The sequence below is a fragment of the Bufo gargarizans genome, chromosome 6 (assembly GCF_014858855.1).
Source record: "Bufo gargarizans isolate SCDJY-AF-19 chromosome 6, ASM1485885v1, whole genome shotgun sequence".
Taxonomy (NCBI): domain Eukaryota; kingdom Metazoa; phylum Chordata; class Amphibia; order Anura; family Bufonidae; genus Bufo; species Bufo gargarizans.
This window is the reverse complement of record NC_058085.1, coordinates 287,916,448-287,937,198: the sequence shown is the minus strand read 5'-3', so window position 1 is coordinate 287,937,198 and position 20,751 is coordinate 287,916,448. Positions and strand designations below refer to the sequence as shown.

At 49.0% G+C, this 20,751-nt stretch overlaps 1 protein-coding gene across 1 annotated transcript in view; it reads left to right on the top strand.

Annotated features, from left to right (window-relative positions):
• Positions 1–12,034: 12,034 nt before the first annotated feature.
• STOX1 (storkhead box 1) overlaps positions 12,035–20,751 on the top strand; it is a 47,278-nt gene continuing 38,561 nt past the window's right edge. Inside the window, exon 1 of the mRNA XM_044300225.1 lies at positions 12,035–12,335. Coding sequence (XP_044156160.1) covers positions 12,035–12,335 — 301 coding nt within the window. The remainder of the gene's footprint in view (positions 12,336–20,751) is intronic.

The following is a 20,751-nucleotide window of genomic DNA, read 5'->3' as shown; positions in this document are numbered from 1 at the left end:
TGCAGTGGGACTCCTTTCAGCTTGACATCTAGGAGGTGAGTATACAATGGTGATATGAAACCACGTGGTCCTTGAGAGCGTATAACTCCAATCATTGGACAGGTTGACAGTAGGATTGGCGTATCCCTATAGTGGGTTTGCATGGCGTGTCTTAATTGCAGGAATCTATAGAATGTCTGTCTAGGGAGTTCATGCCTGCGACTCATGGATTCAAAATCGTTGAAAACATTGTTACTGTATAGGTTTCACAGTGTGACAACCCCATGTTCCTTCCAGAACGCTCCTTCTCGCAGTGACATCAGGTCAGGGAACATGGGGTTATCCCAAATCGGGGTTTCCAACAGATCCGACTCGCAGTCAGACATATTTACCAAAGAAGTGAGTTTCCTGCTGCATTAAGAGGTAGATTCCAGGCTTGGTCTCTGCAGAAGTCAATGCACCTGACATACACCGGACTTTCTGCAGACAGATGTATTCACCGAAGAAGTGAGTTTCCTGCTGCACCAAAGGCAGATTCCAGGCTTGGTCTCTGCAATAATCACTGGACTTGTCATTCACCGGACTTTCCGCAGTCAGATATATTCACCAAAGAAGTGAGTTTCCTGCTGCATTAAGAGGCAGATTCCAGGCTTGGTCTCTGCAATAATCACTGGACTTGTCATTCACCGGACTTTCCGCAGTCAGATATATTCACCAAAGAAGTGAGTTTCCTGCTGCATCAAAAGGCAGATTCCAGGCTTGGTCTCTGCAGAAGTCAATGCACTTGACATTTACCATTGAGTCAAGGAAAAATCTACCGTCCTTGTCACGTGCCATTGTTTTCCTCCACCGCCTAGGGGAAGGGCAGTCCTTCAGCCATGGTTCCCTAGAGGGTTCCTCCACTGGGGGTTTTTCCTCTCCTGAGTGCTGAAGGCCCGACTCTTCATGAGTCAAAGGCCCATCATCAACAGGGCCACATTTAAGAACAGTGCCCTGACTTCTAATGAGAACATCTATTACTGTACATTTGATACCTTGTAGTTAATAAAGAAGTCAGTGTATATTAAGTAGTGGTGAGTCTGAGCCTCTTTATGAATCTTCTGTGGTAATGGGAACAGTGCTGGAAGGCGTGTATGTCACACTCAGGTACCTTAGCTGGGTGAGACAGCTAAAATCCAGAGAGAGGCAGTCGTCTCAGCAAAGCATAGTTTGCTGAGACAGTTTTGTTTAATAATTCTGGGCTGGATTGTAGTTGGATTGGCAGATAGGACTGGAAGTGGGATCTGCCAATCCACACCCTTCCAGGATGGATATTTCCTTCTACCTGAGGTGATCGCAGCTGAGGCCTGCTGTAATCAGGCTGGCATAAAGCACCTCCCAGTATGTCAGTCTGGGGGGAGAGTGTGATCCTGGAACCGAGGCCTGCAAGGCTCTGTGTGGTCTAGCTAGCAGGGCTAAGAGGTCATGAGGCTGTGTAGCCAAATCTCTTCCCTGGGTAGAACTGTGCATGGTGTAGTTACAGCCTGGATGCTGCTAGACTGGCTGAAAAGCCGGTCCTAATGTCACATGTGAACTGTGTTCTGTAGGTGAGTCAGGGATACCATTTACTGTATGTACTAGGCAGTGCCTAGACAGGCAGGTGTTTATTTTGGATTTGTTTGTTTGTTTTGCTAATGTGGAACAATAAAGCACAATTTTGGACCTTAATCCTGGTGTCCGTGAAGAAGTATGTGGTTGCGACCCCCCCCCCCCCTGAAGGAAAAGTGATCCCTTACACTTCATAGTCAACTGGATGGGGGTGCAGGGTGTCGGACCCTGCTGATCAGATAGTGATGGCCTTTCTTGGTTTTACAGCTCAACTTATTTTTTCATCCCCTACCTACAGGATAGGGGATAAGTATCTGATCGGTGGGGACTGCTGGGTCCCCCATGATCATGACAATGGATATCAGGTGTCCCCAAAGAAACGGAATGGTAGGTCAACCATGTTCCTTTCTGCTTCTTTCAATGTCTATGGGACTTCTTGGCTATTTCCAGAAGTCCCATAGAGAGTGAACAGAGTATCTATGAGCACGCTCGACCTGCCACTTCATTAGTAAGGGGCGCCGGATCCAGTTCTCGTGATCAGTGGTGGTCCCAGATATTCTGTGGATAGGGGAAAGTTTTGTTTGACAGAAACTATCTCTGGACCATGTACCCACTGAGGTCAACTGGTCTGCAAAAAATATGGATGTAACATGGACCACATCCATATTTTTTTGCAGATCCTCGATTTGCAGACTGCAAAACAGATATAGTTATAGGCATGGGGCCTTAAACAGTCTAGTAAAAAAAATAATTAAAAAGCGGTACAGTCAGCGGTGTGCATCCAACGGAGGCAGATCTCGCAGGGGCCCTGTCTTGGACTAATTACACTTAATTCTCGCTCCTGTCTTGAGTAGTGATGAGCGGCATAGGCAATATTCGTTTTCACGATATTTCGCGAATTTTTCGCATAATATTCGCAATAAATTTGAGAATTCTAGAATTTGTGATCTCCGGTCATTATTTTTGCGATTACGCAAATCGGCACTAATGATGCCCTTATTTTTTGTCCAATACATGCAACTTCACATTTTATCAAGTCTGAGTAGATATTACTGATTGGTGCACTAAGTATTGTTGTGACATCACAGCCCTATGTCTGTAGCATGTATGTATGGACAGCAGAGAAACAGTAATTCCTATCACACTACCTAACACCCTGCACTGGAACCTATCAGCTACACTATATCCCTATCTAACCTACACTGACTGTCTCCCACTAACTATCTGTATCATATATATGAGCTAACTATCTAATGTAGTGGAAAGTACAGAGCGCAGCAATGACACTGCTGTCTCTCTCTCTCTCTCTCTCTCTCTCTCAGAACTGCAAAAAAAACTGCAGAAAATGGCTGCTGGGGAGGTTCTTATATAGTAAGGGGTAGGCAGCTTTCCTATTGGTTGCTAGGGATGTTGCTAAGCTCAGACAAAGGCATTGCAGCCTTCTTATTGGCCCACAAGCAAGAAGGGAGGTTACTGATGAAAAAATAAATCTAGAATCAGGGCCGTTTCTAGGGGCGGGCGGGACGGGCGGCCGCCCGGGGCGCTGTCAGAAGGGGGGCGCCGGCAGGGGCGCCCTCTTGTCGTTTCTTGGCTGTGCGCCCTGGCTCCCTCCCTCTGACATCTCGCCTGACCTGCGCGGAGTGCCGAGTCCTCTCACTCTTCAGACAGTGCGGGCGGCACTTACTGACGTCACGCGCCTGCTCCTCCCACTAGGTGGCGCAGGCGCGTGACATACAGTGAGTGAGTGAGCGCCGCACTGCCTGCCTATTACCGCCCGCCCTGAGCCCCTGAGCAGTGCTGATGCCGGCTGTGAGGCGAGTGATGGTCTGGGGGGGCATTAATTACAATAGGGGGGGCATTAATTACAATAGGGGGGCATTAATTACAATGGGGGAATTAATTACAATGGGGGAATTAATTACAATGGGGGGGCCACTGTGGGAGACATGAAAATGGGGGCCACTGTCACTGTGGGGGACATTAAGTTTAATAAGGATCACTATGGACATTATTTAGAATGGAGGCTGCTGTTGGTGTCATTACTCATTATAACTATAATGTCTGATAGGCCTAGTCCTGAGCTGAGTTATATTACCCTGCCCATGCCCTGTATAATAATGTACCCACCCCTGATACCCCTTAGTTATATTACCCCGCTGGAGTAATATAACTAGGGGGTATCAGGATACATTATTATACAGGGCAGGGTAATATAACTCAGGACTAGGCCTATCAGACATTATACAGTTATAATGACATCCACAGCAGCCTCCATTCTAAATAATGTCCATAGTGATCCTTATTAAAAATAATGTCCCCCACAGGCAGGCAGTGCGGGCGGCGGCGCTCACTCACTGTACCTCACGCACTGCGTGACGTACAGTGAGTGAGGTGAGCACCGCCGCCCGCACTACCAGTGGCGGATTACAATAGGGACGTTCGGGTCGGCAGCCCCGGGCCCAGCACCGAGCGTATAGCTCCCTGTCCCGTCGCCGATCACCGGCATTCACCGCATAGGCCTCAGGCCTTGTAGGCCTGAGGCCTATGCGGTAGTGAAATCCCGGCGCAGGCGTGCGTGATGACGTCATCGCGCGCCTGTGTCGGGACGCAGCACTGTGACGCGCCTGACTCTTCCCGCCCGCCTTCCTCTGCGAGCAAGCGCCTGGCCCTGGACATAGGTATTTATTTTTTAATTTTTTGTTCATTTTTAATTTTTTTATTTCATTTGCCTACTTGGGGGGGGGGGGGGGGACACAGGAGGACCTATTAGGGAAGATAAATCGATTACATGAGGGGGAATGTGGGGGCTCTATGGGGCCAAATTATTATGGGAGGGAATACTATGTGGGGGCAAATTACTAGATGGGGCAGTGTGGGGGCAAATTAATATGAGGGAATACTATGTGGGGGCAAATTGCTGTGTGGGGGCAAATTATTATGGGAGGGACTACTATGTGGGGGGAAATTTCTATCTGGGGCAGTGTGAGGGAAACTATTGTGTGGGGGTAATTGCTATGTGGGAACTATGTGGGGGCAAATTACTATGTGGGGGAAACTATTGTGTGGGGGCAGTGTGGGGGAAATTGCCATGTGGGGACAGTGTGGGGTAATTTCTATGTGGGGACAGTGTGGGGTAATTTCTATGTGGGGACAGTGTGGGGTAATTTCTATGTGGGGACAGTGTGGGGTAATTTCTATGTGGGGACAGTGTGGGGTAATTGCTATGTGGGGACAGTGTGGGGTAATTGCTATGTGGGGACAGTGTGGGGTAATTGCTATGTGGGGACAGTGTGGGGTAATTGCTATGTGGGGGCAAATTACTATGTGGGGGCAGTGTGGGGAAAACTATTGTGTGGGGGCAAATTATTATGAGAGGGACTACTATGTGGGGGCAAATTACTAGATGGGGCAGTGTGGGGGCAAATTACTAGATGGGGCAGTTTTGGGGGCAAATTATTATGAGGGAATACTATGTGGGGGCAAATTGCTGTGTGGGGACAAATTATTATGGGAGGGACTACTATGTGGGGGCAAATTTCTATCTGTGGGCAGTGTGGGGGAAACTATTGTGTGGGGGCAAATTATTATGAGAGGGAATACTATGTGGGGACAAATTACTATGTGGGGGCAAATTATTATGAGAGGGACTACTATGTGGGGGCAAATTACTAGATGGGGCAGTGTGGGGGCAAATTACTATGTGGGGGAAACTATTGTGTGGGGGAAATTGCAATGTGGGGACAGTGTGGGGTAATTTCTGTGTGGGGTAATTTCTATGTGGGGACAGTGTGGGGTAATTGCTATGTGGGGGCAAAATACTATGTGGGGGCAGTGTGGTGGAAATTACTATGTGGGGGCAGTGTGGAGGAAATTACTATGTGGGGGCAGTGTGGAGGAAATTACTATGTGGGGGCAGTGTGGAGGAAATTACTATGTGGGGGCAGTGTGGAGGAAATTACTATGTGGGGGCAGTGTGGGGCAAATTACTATGTGGGGGCAGTGTGGGGCAAATTACTATGTGGGGGCAGTGTGGGGCAAATTACTATGTGGGGGCAGTGTGGGGCAAATTACTATGTGGGGGCAGTGTGGGGCAAATTACTGTGTGGGGGCAAACTACTATATGGGGGCAGTTTGGGGGAAATTACTGTGTGGGGGCAAATTACTATGGGGGGATTACTATGTGAGGGCAGTGTGGTGGAAATTACTATATGGGGGTGTTGCTATTGGGGAGGCACTATAGGGGCAATTCTATTATTTCTGGGGACACTATACAGGGATTATTGCCTGGAGCACAATAGAGGGTGGTATTATTACTGGGGGTCTCTAGGGGACATTATAGCTGCTGTGGACACTATAGGAACATTTGGGGTAATTTATCAAACTAGTGTAATGCAGAACTGGCTTAGTTGCCCATAGCAGCCAATCAGATTCCACCTTTCATATTTGACAGCTCTTTTGGAAATCCAGTTCTACTTTACACCAGTTTGATAAATTATAAATCACAGAAAAAATGCACCACACGGATATGCCACTGACTATACTGGCTAGTCATAAATGCAGATATTAAAAGCTGAGACTTTTGCCAATATATTCCTGTCAGGAAGATATCGGAGCCCCAAGCACCACGTCACGGTTCTCAGCATGGCAAGGGGTCCTACCACTACGCTACCTATGGTGTGAACACGGTCTGAAGGTGATGTAATCCAGCTCACAGCCAAGCTTCCACACAACCGCCTAGCAGGACAACTAGTGCAATGTGAACAAAGCCAGACTGTAAGCCACACCCATATCAGACCATGTGATGGAGGCTACCAGGTGCACAGGAGAGTGTTTGAATGCCAGGTAAAGGCAGTTTGATAAATTACCCCAATTATATCTATCAGGGTCACTATTTTTTCAGCAGTATAGTTCCTGGGGCATTGGGGAGCACAACGGGCACAGTATTGGGGGTGGCAGGATGACACTGTGGGGACACCAGGATGAGGAGGTTGATGGAAAAATTGAGACATCTAACGTGTCTGTGTTACAAACTGTAGAGACGAGATGCGGCTAAAAGAATTTGCCATGGTGGTCTGGGTCAAATGGAGAAGAGGAAAGAGAAGGTCTACATGACAGGAGATGTCACTGGATGTAACAGGTATGTGGTGCTGTATTCTCTTCCATGTCTTTTTTTATTACAATTATATGTATTTTAAATTTGACAACCACATTTTTCAGTTTAGGACCCAATTTGGGGTATTTTTTTTTTTGTCTGAAGATGTCATATGGCCTAAGAAGAGACTGTGGCGCTCATAAAGCACCGCAGCCTCTTCATACAAAAAAAAAACTAAACTAAAATTGAGGGGGGGGGGCCCAAGTTGGGTAGACAGCCCCGGGCCTATCATGCACTTAATCCGCCCCTGCGCACTACCTGCCTGTCTGTTACCGCCCGCCCAGAGCAGTGCTGAGAAGGAAGCCTGCTGTGAGTGAGAGCCTGAGTCTATGGGACAGTGGGTCACTGGGTGCGTCACTGTGACCGTCCGTGCAATGTGGTTCCACATTTTTTACAATGGGGAGACACTTATTTCATCGAGCAGTTGTGAGGAGGGGGGGGGGGGGAGTTTTTTTGACACTCGCCCTGAGAGAAATTTTACCTAGAAACTGCACTGTCTAGAATATTCACGATTATGAACATATAGCACTATATTCTACATCTTCGTGAATTCTCGATGTGCCGATATTTGCAATAAAAATTTGCGATTAGAATATTTGCGGTCAACACTAGTCTTGAGTTACTGTCTGGGGTTCAGGCTCTGCTTTCCAGCTCCCTACTTCCTCTGTCCTGTCCTCGGGGCCCCCCTTTACTCAGCACATCATCAGTGGCTAGCGCTGCACATGCTGGAGTCCCGACTAGCACTCTATGTTGTCTCACTGCTGGGCGCTGGGCTGGCCAATCAGCATTAGTAGTGTTTCTACTAAAGTAGAAACGTTAGTGTCCTGTGCCGCAGGAGTCGGGATTTCATTTCTCTGCAAGCAACTAGCATGTGACAGTTGTGACACAGTGAGGGGTTGTGTCTGGCAAGGCAGGTATTTTCCTCCCAATATGTGCGGCTGGGCTGGTTTCCAGCCAGGTGAGGTCAATTACCAGACTGGAGTTTAAGTGCCGGTCCAGGTTTTGGCACCACCTGGCTGTCCTTAAATAGGCAACTGGGCTCAGCAGAGATGTCTCGCTTCTTGGGATCTGAGGCGTTGTGCCATGCTGGAGGGCTGAGAGCCGCCCGCCGGGGGAAACAGGCCCCCTAAAGCCTGCTGTGGACTACTGGAGGCAGAACTACCAGCAAGGTGACTTGTGTTATAGGAACTTTCCATTGTGTGTGAATTAACACCAAGACGGCAAAGTTACATGCTGTTTTGTGCAATTGTCTCAAGTGTGAATAAACACTGATGTTTTGAGTTAAGAACTTGTATTTTGCCTCTGTACTGCACCCGCTTACCCTATCTACCAGAGCGAAACCCCACACAGTGTAGAAGATGATGAGAGTGACTTCTGCGGAATCGATGACTTTGGTCTCAAGCACACGACCGTTGCGGTTTTGCGGCCCGCATACAGCTGGTCAGCAATACACAGGCACCGGCCGTGTGCACCCCGCATTACCGATGCGGACCCATTCACTTGAATGGGTCCGCAATCCGGGAGATGCGGTGCAGTGCGGAACGGAAACACGGATCGGATGCCCACGGAAGCACTACGGAGTGCTTCCATGGTGTTTCTGTCCGTGCCTCAGCACCGCAAAAAAAATAGAACATGTTTTTTTTTTTTTTTTTTACGGTGCGGACGGATCACGGACCCGTTCAAGTTGAATGGGTCTCGATCCATCCCGGCCGCCGCACGGATGTTGTCGTGTGCGTGAGGCATTAAGGTGATGACTTTAGCAATTCCTCAATACAATATAATTTAATTGCTTCTGTTAGCGAATAACAAATACAGCAGTCTGAGATTTTTAGCAGTAAGAATGGTGAAGAACGATGGTGACATCTGTGGCGCTTGGACCTGAATGCTACACCTACAAGAATGAATCAGCCAAAGCAATTAGCACAACAAATGAAAGAATGTATTCCTCAGGGCCACTCGTTTTCAGATGTGGCTAGACAGTAGCCCTTCCTACATGACTCAGTGCAGTTCACTCTCACGTGTTTCATCTTAAATCGTTCTTTTCCCCCCCAAACTGATTAGTGCCTAAAACGATATAGGTTGGCATCTGGTTTCCAATCACTTTCTTGCATCTGGCTATACATATCGCATGTGGCAAAAGTGTTGTCCACATTTAGGCCTCATGTGTACTCCACCATATTTTTGGTCCCTTTCCAATGCGCAAATTTTTGGGGATCGCTCGCGGACCCATCCATCTCGATGGGTCCGCCAAATAAACAGACAGCGCACGGATGTTATGGGTGTGGCTGGTCTGTAAATTATAGAACCTATACTATTCTTGTTCCTTTTGCAGACAAGAATAGGCTGTTCTACAGAAGGTCCTGTGAAAATTGCGGGATGCACGCGGACCGCATCCGTATTTTGAGGATCTGCAATTTACGGAACGCAAAACAGATGCAGCCGTTAGCAATGAACATCGAATAAACAATGTGGTTCTTAGTAATTAATATGATGCTGCCCCTGCTTGTATGGCTATGTGGTACTTGGGAACGAGGTGGCTGCTTCCCAACCGCAGCACAATGTGTGACCGTACCCTTAGTCCCTGTTCACATCTCGTTTTTACTTCAGACATACATACGTCAGAATACCCCTAATACCCACTTTTGGTCAGGGTTTGTATAAGCTCCACTCATTTTGTGACTTGGTTTGGGGAATTTTCCTACCTAAATTGGGACTTTTTTCTAGTATGCTTAAAGGGGTTATCCCATCACAATGATCACTGTTAAATCTGTTAATGATTTGACAGCGATAATTTTTGTAAATATATTTGATTAACCCATTCCCACCGTTTACGAGAAAATTCATCCCCACTTACCTCATTGTTGTCATTCGGTCTCCCCTGGTTACGGCCACCGTTCTTCTCCTGAATCCCGGTGGCCGCGCTTGCGCAGGAGACTCCTTCTTTTCTCCTGGCCGGGCCGCTCGCTGTCCTGAATGCGCACGCCGCCGCGCATGCGTGATAGTGACTTCTTCCTGGCCAGAATAGTACGTAGTCGCGAACGTGCACGCCGGCTCTGTACTATACTAGACAGGAATAAGTCACCATGGCGCATGCGCGGCGGCGTGCAGGTTCAGTCCAGCACGCGGCCCGGCCGGGAGAAGACTTCAATCAAGATGAAGCCCGCCCCCAGCCAGAATTCAGGAAGTGAACAGCGTGCAGGCAGCAGGTAAGTATGAAAATGCAAAGTGGGATAACCCCTTTAAGGCCTCTTTCACACTGGCGTGAAAGAGGGCCGCAATACACGGGCGCCGTTCCCTAGGCATTCCGCATCACGGATGCGGACCCATTCACTTAAAGGGGTCCGCAAATCCGGAGATGTGGAATGGTGCGGAACGGAACCACAGAACGGAACCCTACGGAGTGCTTCCGTGGGGTTTCGTCCCGTACTTCCGTTCCGCAAAAAGATAGAACATGTCCTATCTTTTTGCGCAACGGCAGGATTGCGGACCCATTCAAGTGATCCGCTGCAGCTGCCCCACGGACTGTGCTCGTGCATAGCGGGCCACACACGCCAGTGTGAAAGAGGCCTAAAGAGGAGCTGTCATCACCCTGACATGTCTGTGTTCATGCATTCTCCAGTGATAACAATTCTGGAGCATCTATTCTTATGTCTCTATGTTGTGTCATTCCTGGATTATTTCTAGGGATGAGCGAATCGACTTCGGATGAAACATAGATAGATAGATACATATATAGATAGATAGCACGTGGTGTATAGTGCAGGAGATAATGTCATACTCTCTGTGTGATGGACGCACTTCACGCACTGCCGCTGATGTGTGACCTGAACTCAGGGTATCACAGTGACTTCTGATGCTGTGAGTACAGTCCAGCAGACCCACGATCTGGCAGGGACTCTCCGCAGGGACCGGAATTCCGGATTCGGTATTAATTTACATTGAAATGTATTATTGTCGGATCCGGCATTAACAATACAATGTGAAATAAAAAATAGTAACGGATTTGTTTGTCTGTATGACAAACGGAGAGACAGATCCGTTCTTGCAATGCATTTGTGGGACAGATCCGCATCCGTCTACAAATGCTGTCCGTTTGCATACGACGGAACTGCTTGCCTGATCACTCTGCCGCAAGTGTAAAAGTAGCCTTAGGCCTTATGCACACCGTTTTTGCGGCTCGGGTGCGGACTCATTCACTTCAATGGGGCCGCAAAAGATGCAGACAGCATTCCGTGCTGTCTGCATCCTTTGCTCTGTTCCGTGTCCCAGCAAAAAATATATAGCATGTCCTATTATTGTCCGTTTTGCGGATAAGATTAGGCATTTCTACAATGTGCCGCCCGTTCCACAAATTGCGGAAGGCACACAGGCGGATTCCGTTTATTGCAGATCCGTGGTTTGCGGACTGCAAAAAACAGAACGGTCGTGTGCATGAGCCCTTAGGCTTTGTCCTGCACACTATTTTTCACAGGGGCTCAGGCTGGGTGGTGCAGGGATAGACACTTTTCTCTGACTGTATACCAACTATTGGTTGACTTAGGGGCTATTCACACGACCATAAGTGTTTTGCACTCTGCAAGCCGCCGGGGTATAACTTATAGATTGGTGGGGGTCCCAGCTGTAGGATCACAAGAACCCCACATACCCCGCAGCCCACCTAAAATGCAGGGACTTCCAGCCATAGCAGAGCACAGCGCTCACCTATCCCCAGAATTCCCATAGAAATCAATGGAGCGGGTGCAGTGTGCACACATAACCGACCGACCACACCGTTCATTTCAGGGGGCTGCAGAAGGTATGGGGCCCCTGTTCTCAGTGGGGGTCCTGTGAATAGGGGATAAAACCAGAATACCCTTTTGTTTTCATGGTGTTTTTCTTTCTGCTAGTTTATTTCCATTTCTCGTCATTTCCAGTCAGTGAATGACTGGATGTCTCTTATTTTAGACGAGAATGTCCTGCAAACAGCTGTCTCCTCCATTTACACAGAGGTGACGTCACTGTAGTTCAGGTGTAATATATAGTATATTGACAACTCGTACTGCGGGGTCTGCACATCACGCCTCAGGCGCGGGAGACATGAGCAGAGGCCATCTGCAGACCCTTCCCTCTCCCGCACCGCCCGCGCCATCACTGCACCTCAGCCCACAGCTCCACCAAGGTGCGCAGCTGTCCCGCCCCCTGCCCGCTGCGGCTTCCCATTGGACGTCCAGCAGGTGATTGGCGCGCTGTGGCCACGCCCCGCTGGTCGCAGTAACCCGGGCAGCAGTGTGTAATTGATGAGTTGCATGCAGTGTCCCGTAGCGCCCGGAGCTCAGCATGTCCCGGGACAGGGTGGTCCAGCTGGCCCCCTCCACTCTCGCCCTGGTGCTGTGCAGACTGGACGGCACCGGGACGGAGGAGAAGGGCAGCCAAGTCTTCCAGGACTTCCAGGCTGCCAATGCGAGGTGCTTCTGGAACAGGAGGTTGGTCCGGGCCGTGGCAGAGGTGTCCTTCCAGGGCTGGCTGGAGAGCTGGGTGCTGCTGGTCCAGGGCCAGAGTGCCAACCTGGAGGTGCTGCGAGACGCCTGGGTCAGGAGGGCGCTGAGACCCCCGGGGGGCTTCCTCATCACTGCGCTGGGTGAGTAATGGTGGAGCTTGTGCATCCCTGACCTGTACCTGAGCAGTGTGTATTATTAACCCTCTGTGGCCCACAGCCAAGCCTGGCTTCTGGATTATGTTCACTGTATGGCGCTGTTCACATTAGGCTCATGGCTTGATGCAAACTGTAACTGACATTGATCTGTAATGGGATTGATAGAGGTTCCTATAGTATGGCTGCATGATTCTTGTCAAAAAGTGCCAGACCCCAACTGGATAGCATAGTGTGTGCGAACAGAGCCCCAGTGTGCCAGAATCAACATTTACCAACTATCCAAAGGAAGGGGGAACATTCTCAACCTCTTTACCCCAGAAAGCTGGCATCAAAAAGGTTCGCAAGGTTTGGTGCATGCTTTGATTGTGCAAATTTTCAGGCTTGCAGAGCGAGGAGTGGGCGATGTGGGCACATTTCTTTATAATCTACACCAGGAAACTGGCATAGATCATACCTGACATCGACACCAGCTCCCTTGGTGGTGTAGATTTAGATTTTGGCACCAGGACCTGCAGAGATGTGCCAAATTAATAAGAGGTGGGGGGGATAGATTAAAGGGGTTGTGCACGGCTACAATATTAATGACCTGATCCTCAGAATAGGTCATCGCTATCCAATCAGCAGGCGTCCAGCTCCCGGAAGCCATGCCGATCAGCTGTATGAAGAGGTATCTGTGCTTGGCGGGGGGTGATATGGACCTATCCTGAGGATAGATCATCAGTAGGGATGAGCGAACTTGTGTTTCAAGTTAGGCGTTCAAGGTTCGGGTTATCTAAGAATTCCGTTATTGTCTGTGGTAGCGGAATCCATAAGTCACGGCCCCCGTGGTAGCGGAATCCATAACGGAATTCTTAGATAACCCAAACCTTGAACACAAGTCCACTCATCCCTAGTCATCAGTATTGTAGGACTACACAACCCTTTTTAGACCTACATGTAAATGCCATTCTTAATGTCCCCCAAGTGTCCGATCTCTGGGGACACCATGGTTTGGACCTCCACTGATCATGAGAATCTAAGTCCTGTGTACCTCCTCACTTCACCCCCGCGCAGTGATGAGGAGCTTGAGTGGAGCGACGATTGAGCATGTGCTCCCGCTATAGTCAAAGTCTATGGGACTGCTGGAGATCAGCGCTTGACATTTTTGTCAGTCCCTAAAGGTGGATTTAGAGGACGATTGTGAGGAAAGAAGCGTTGCTTCCTGACAGTCAGCTACTCGTTCAGTGAAGGAGACCAATGCATTTACACTGTATGAGGTCCAGTGGTCGCTATAGCCATCCCTCATCCTCAGGCCTCATGCACACGACCGTTGTGTGCATCCGTGGCCGTTGTGCCGTTTTCCGTTTTTTTTCACGGACCCATTGACTTTCAATGGGTCCGTGGAAAAATCGGAAAATGCACCGTTTGGCAGCCGCATCCGTGAGCCGTGTTTCCTGGCCGTGAAAAAAATATGACCTGTCCTATTTTTTTCACGGCCAACGGTTCACGGGCCCATTCAAGTCAATGGGTCCGTGAAAGAACACGGATGCACACAAGATTGGCATCCGTGTCCGTGATCCGTGGCCGTAGGTTAGTTTCATACAGACGGATCCGAAGATCCGTCTGCATAAAAGCTTTTTCAGAGCTGAGTTTTCACTTCGTGAAAACTCCGATCCGACAGTATATTCTAACACAGAGGCGTTCCCATGGTGATGGGACGCTTCTAGTTAGAATACACTACAAACTGTGTACAAGACTGCCCCCTGCTGCCTGGCAGCACCCGATCTCTTACAGGGGGATATGATAGTACAATTAACCCCATCATATCCCCCTGTAAGAGATCAGGGCTGCCAGGCAGCAGGGGGCAGACCCCCCCCCCCTCCCCAGTTTGAATATCATTGTGCGGCCCCCCCCTCCCCTGTTGTTAACTCGTTGGTGGCCAGTGTGCGCACCCCCCTCCCTCCCTCCCTCTATTGTTTTAATACATTGGGGCCAGTGTGCGCGCGCCCCCAACCCCCCCCCTCCCTCCCTCTATTGTTTTAATACATTGGGGCCAGTGTGCGCGCGCCCCTCCCTCCCTCCCTCTATTGTTTTAATACATTGGGGCCAGTGTGCGCGCGCCCCCCCAACCCCCCCTCCCTCCCTCTATTGTTTTAATACATTGGGGCCAGTGTGCGCACCCCCCCAACCCCCCCCCCCCCTCCCTCCCTCTATTGTAATCATCATCGGTGGCAGCGGAGTAGAAGATTTTCATACTTACCTGGCTGCTGCGATGTCTGCGTCCGGCCGGGAGCTCCTCCTACTGGTAAGTGACAGCAATGCGCCGCACAGACCTGTCACTTACCAGTAGGAGGAGCTCCCGGCCGGACACAGAGATCGCAGCAGCAGCAGCCAGGTAAGTATGAATCTTCTACTCCACTGCCACCGATGATCGGGGGGGGGGGGCACACTGGCCCCAATGCTATTATTACAATAGAGGGAGGGAGGGGGGGGGGGGGGGGCGCGCACACTGGCCCCAATGCTATTATTACAATAGAGGGAGGGGGGGGGTTGGGGGGGGCGCGCACACTGGCCCCAATGCTATTATTACAATAGAGGGAGGGGGGGGGGGTTGGGGGGGGCGCGCGCACTGGCCCCAATGCTATTATTACAATAGAGGGAGGGAGGGGGGGGGTTGGGGGGGCGCGCACACTGGCCCCAATGCTATTATTACAATAGAGGGAGGGGGGGGGGTTGGGGGGGCGCGCACACTGGCCCCAATGCTATTATTACAATAGAGGGAGGGAGGGAGGGGGGTGCGCACACTGGCCACCAACGAGTTAACAACAGGGGAGGGGGGGCCCACTGGCCACCAATGAGTTAAAAACAGGGGGGGGGGTCTGCCCCCTGCTGCCTGGCAGCACCTGCCAGGCAGCAGGGGACAGTCATGTACACAGTTTTTTTGTATATTCTAACCTGAAGCGTCTCCATCACCATGGGAACGCCTCTGTGTTAGAATATACTGTCGGAAATGAGTTTCACGATGTAGCTCATATCCGACAGTATATTCTAACATAGAGGCGTTCCCATGGTGATGGGGACGCTACAAGTTAAAATATACCATCGGATTGGAGAAAACTCCAATCCGATGGTATAACAGAACTCCAGACTTTACATTGAAAGTCAATGGGGACGGATCCGTTTGAAATGGCACCATATTGTGTCAACATCAAACGGATCCGTCCCCATTGACTTGCATTGTAATTCAGGACGGATCCGTTTGGCTCCGCACGGCCAGGCGGACACCAAAATGACTTTTTTTTCATGTCCGTGGATCCTCCAAAAATCAAGGAAGACCCACGGACGGAAAAACGGTCACGGATCACGGACCAACGGAACCTCGTTTTGCGGACCGTGAAAAAAAACGTCCGTGTGCATGAGGCCTCAGACAGCAGATCGCTGTTTAGACCACACGATCTGCTGCCCAGAAACTATCATCAGTGGTGCCTGCAGGAACGACAGGATCACCCGATGAATGAGTGTTTAGCACATTTACATGGGCAGGTTGTCGAGAACGAGCAGGAACGGTTGTTCCCGATAATCTGCCTGATTCTTGGCCATCTATAGACTTTGAATGCAGTGGCAGAAGTCCAACAGTGAGATGGATTTTTAACTGGGAATTCCAGCAGAGACCAAGGTTTCCAATTTTTAATGCATTCATTCTTTAATAACGTACACTGGTGGGCGGCAGGTCCTGCATGAGTTTGAGAACTTCTTTAGTAATAGAACCCATCTCCACTCCACAGGTGTCCACGCTAGATCTTCTCACTCTTGTGGACACCAGTGAGGTTACCTGGATGTCCGCCTCCTGCACGTTGCAGTAGATAGCTCCCTAGCTCCTGTGGTATGCCAGCACTTATCTGCGTTCACATATCAGTTGTTTTATGCCGGAGCCAGACACAACTGTAACGTTTTTGTGCACAGGTCTTGTGTCTGTACCAGTGGGAAAACCTGCGTGCTGCTTTTTTTCTGTCTGGCGCAAGGTGGAAGAACTGGTACGCCGGGTGCCAAACACCATGAGAGCGATTCTGGCACCAGTTTTCCTCCGCCACTCACTACCATGCTGGTTGGGAAGCTACAACATATATTGCATGACATGGCTGAACTGCTTTAACACCCCGGTGTCTCCCCGCTGGAGGTTTTATTTCATTGAACCAGATATTGGGGGTCCTTCATCAAAGGCTAGCATTTTACCTCTGCCCTATCTGAGGATGCGCCTAATTTATGATGAGGCACACTCCGGAGGTCCGTGCACCTAGTTTGAAATTGACACCAGTCCCTGACTGGAGTAGATCTGAAACGTCATTTGCAGTGGTGAGGATGGAGTAAAAACGCCTGTGTGACAAAATGTTGTCAAAGAGTCACCAAACGGGGTCCTGCTATTTTTTTTTAACTCTAAAAGCTTGATAAATAACCCCCATTGTCTATATACTGTTCAGTCTCTTTGTAATGGTCCCAGCTCCTTTCTCTCCTCTGTTCTTGTGAAAATCCGCACTTGTGAATTTCCATTAGTTTTTCACGCCTTGGTTCCTGGCCTTCCACCCTGGTTCGCACGGTGTACCTGCTCAGCTCATTGCATTTAGGCTACCGGCACACGGATGTGGGCTAACAGAAATTCCACACAAATTTCCATGCGGATTTCTGTGCATTTCTGCACCAAATCTACACCAGAAATTGCATGCGTTACAAGCGGATTTCAGAGCGGTTGCATTTTTGCTGCAGATCGCACCCTTCCATTTAAAAGGGTGAAATCTCCACAAAACAATTGACATGCTGCGGATTTCCAACGCCACATGGCAGGTCAATTTTCTGCACGGAAGAATAAAGAAAAGTGTACGTGAGATTTGTCTAATCGAATACACTTTGCTAGTAGCGTGTTTTCTGCATGAAAATGCGTGGAAAACCGCGCCTAATCCTCACTGTGCGCAGATAGCCTTATTTTACAGATGGAGACGTAAGCATCGTATGCGTTTTGCAGGGACTTGTTTTTCAACCCAATACAAGATCGGCTTCTTGGTCAAGATTCACGCTTTTCGTAAACCTGTTAAATTTATACGATACGGGTAGATAAACAAAAGGCGGCACTCACCACTGCAATAAAAAACTTACTTTATTCTTCCATCTGCATATAATAAAATTCGGACAGGGGCGGACTCTTGCCTCTTACACAGAATGCAAAGTGGTCTGTGTAAGAGGCAAGAGTCCGCCCCAGCCCGAATTTTATTATATCCAGATGGAAGAATAAAGGAAGTTTTTTTTTTATTGCATTTGTTAAGTGCTACCTTTTGCTTATCTACCCGTATCGCGTATAAACTTCTTGTGTTTCTGAGGCTGAGCACCATAGTCCCTGCTGATACAGACAGGTATTCATAGGAATCCACCATTTACTTGGAGACATCGGCGTTCCGCCCCCCTCTCACTATTTTTATTTCTGTTAAATATATATAATCTATTGACTACAACCATTTCACTGCCGATGCCTCGGGTGTCGTAGCTTCCGGTCATGACAGCTACGCCAGATCCGTCTGGTTAGGCTACTTTCACACTTGCGGCAGAGTGATCCGGCAAGCAGTTCACTGCCTGCCGGATCCAGCAAAACGTATGCCAACTGATGGCATTTGTAAGACTGATCAGGATACTGATCAGTCAGAAAAATGCATTGAAATGCCGGATCCGGCATCCGGCATTCCGGTGTGCACCCTTAGGCCTCATGTACACGGCCGTGTGCCGCGGCCGAGAGTGGACTGTGGAAACCCGGCCGGGATTCCTCCTGACAGCATGAGCGCACAGTACAGTAATACACTGGTATAGATCATACCAGTGTATTAGTGTATTGCGGCAGCAGGGCGCGCACGGCATCATAGCAACCAATGACTCCGTGCGCTCATGCTGTCAGGAGGAATCCCGGCCGGGTCCCCACGGTCTGCTCTCGGCCGTGTGCATTCGGCCTTAGAACAGAATTTTTTATTTTTATTTTATAGAAAAGCTGCGTTTCCGACACTTTCCAAAGTTTGCAAAACAAAGTAATACAAAGACTAATAGACAATGCTGGAAATGGATACATGTGGACATCCTGCTGCAGGTGTGCGGAGAAGGCCTTGCATAATGCATTGTAGGACAGTGCATGTTAATGCTCACACTTTCAAATGACCTAACTTTGGGGGGGCCATGGTTACAGGTTGGGGGTGGGGGGATGGTTTGCATAGTCTCATTCATAGGCCATTGTCTATAGACAAGCAAATATAAGCAGTGTCTCCTGCAGCTGTGACCCCAGAGATCACTGAATCTCATAGTGAGCGCATTACTTGTCCTCTATTATATACAGTGTGTGTGTGTATGTGTGTGTGTGTATATATATATATATATATATATATATATATATATATATATATATATATATATATATATATATATATATATATTTTTTTATGTGTCTCCATAATATTGCCTCTGCTGACCACACAACTGAAGACAACCATTGGACGTGTCCCATGCAGGGACATCCACATCTGCACAGGGATGCCCAACCTGTGGCGCTCCAACTGTTGCCAAACTAAAGCTCCCAGCATGCCCGGACCGCCTACCGCTATCAGCCTGCAGCAAGGCATGGTGAGAGTTGTAGTTTTGTAACAGCTGGAGGGTCTCATGTTGGGCATCCCTGGAGTAGCATATCCAAGACAATAATACTGCTTGTTACTAGTTAAGGGAACCTGTCATAACTGTAATGGCCTCCCAACCACACGGGCTACCTCACATCTCTAGGCATCATGGCTCCAGTGATGGTTTTGTGTCGTTTGTCTGATGGATAACTTTGCCAGAAAGCCACTTTATTCCTACCGTGCGCCATATGCTATTAGACCTTTTGAGGTCAAGGGGTCAATCTTTCTTCGCCTCCATCCAACCTCTTCCCTCTTGATGGCCGCCTATAAGGTTGTGTACGTCAGACAGGACCTCATCGTGTGTGACTTATACAAGCTCCGAGGTATGCTTCAGTAGTGAAGAGGTGGGATGGGGACGTCAGGAACGCTGTCCCCTTGATGGTCTGTTTGGCGCACAGAGGGAATACGTCAGCTTGTGTGGCCAAGATATCCATCAGGCAAACTATCCTAAAACATTGTTGTGGGCATGATGGCCAGTGCTGAGGTACTCCGGACGGTGAGGCGGCTGTTATAATGGTGACAGGTTTCCTTTAAAGCAGTGTTTCCCAACCAGTGTGCCTCCAGCTGTTGCAAAACTACAACTCCCAGCATGCCTGGACATCCTTTGGCTGTGCAGGCATGCTGGGAGTTGTAGTTTTGCAACAGCTGGAGGCACACTGGTTGGGAAACACTGCTTTAAAGTATTTATTTCTAGCGTTTAAAGCTCCAGTAACGTATGAGTTAACCCCGTCCTTTCACTAATCTCTCCATTGTTCTGTACTGTGTACTCTGGTTTTGCCACTCAGTATTGGCTGGCAGTAGCGGGCAGCTTTTATATGGCCCGGAGTTGCTTTGTACATATTCATTGGGAAGGAATGATTAATATGACAGCGAGTCCGGTAAACAGGCTGCTCCTTCATTTGTTCAGAGCGGTGTGTACAGCGCCCTATTGATGGGGTCGTGTATCCAGGGGCGGTGGAGTGTCAGACGGATGTATAGTTTATTATGTTATTAACCATTTACACAGTGATCTCAATACTTTTTCCACATATTTGGGTACTGAGCCTCTTGAGAGGTGTTGGGGCCAGTGAACCTGGGGGAGGGGTGTTATTTTTCGTTGTAGTTGCTAAATAGGTTTGCACTCCGCTGAGGCCTGGCACACTTTACCCTTCTATCTCTGCCATTACCATATTCCTACAGTATGCAAGAAGTCTTATCTCCAGATGTGTATTCGGACATTGTCCTCTCTTATCTGGTACATTGATATCTCTATAGCAAGGATGCCCAACCTGCGGCCCTCCAGCTGTTGCAAAACTACTATTCCCAACATGCTGTAGGCTGTTGGAACATGCTGGGAGTTGTAGTTTTGCAACAGCTGGAGGGCTGCAGGTTGGGCATCCGTGCTGTATAGGGTATCTAACAAGTAATTTGAAATGAAGTAGATGCTTGCAGCCTTCATGGTCTGTAGATCACCTTCCAGTATGTAGGTGATACCGCCCTAGATCTACTCCTATTAAGTGCATCGTATTCCCCACTGGAAGTGGATTCTGTCTGAAAAACGTGTTTCTCGCAGCCTAAGAATCAACGCCTGTTCTAGAACTCAAGCGATTACTCGGTGAGACATCTCGCGGTTTTCAAAACCCTTCGCGATGGATTAGCGGCAGAGCTGGACTAATTGGCTGAGGCATGTAACTGGCTCCTGTATCACTTTTTCCTTCCCTTAGGGGTACATTCATACACAGCAA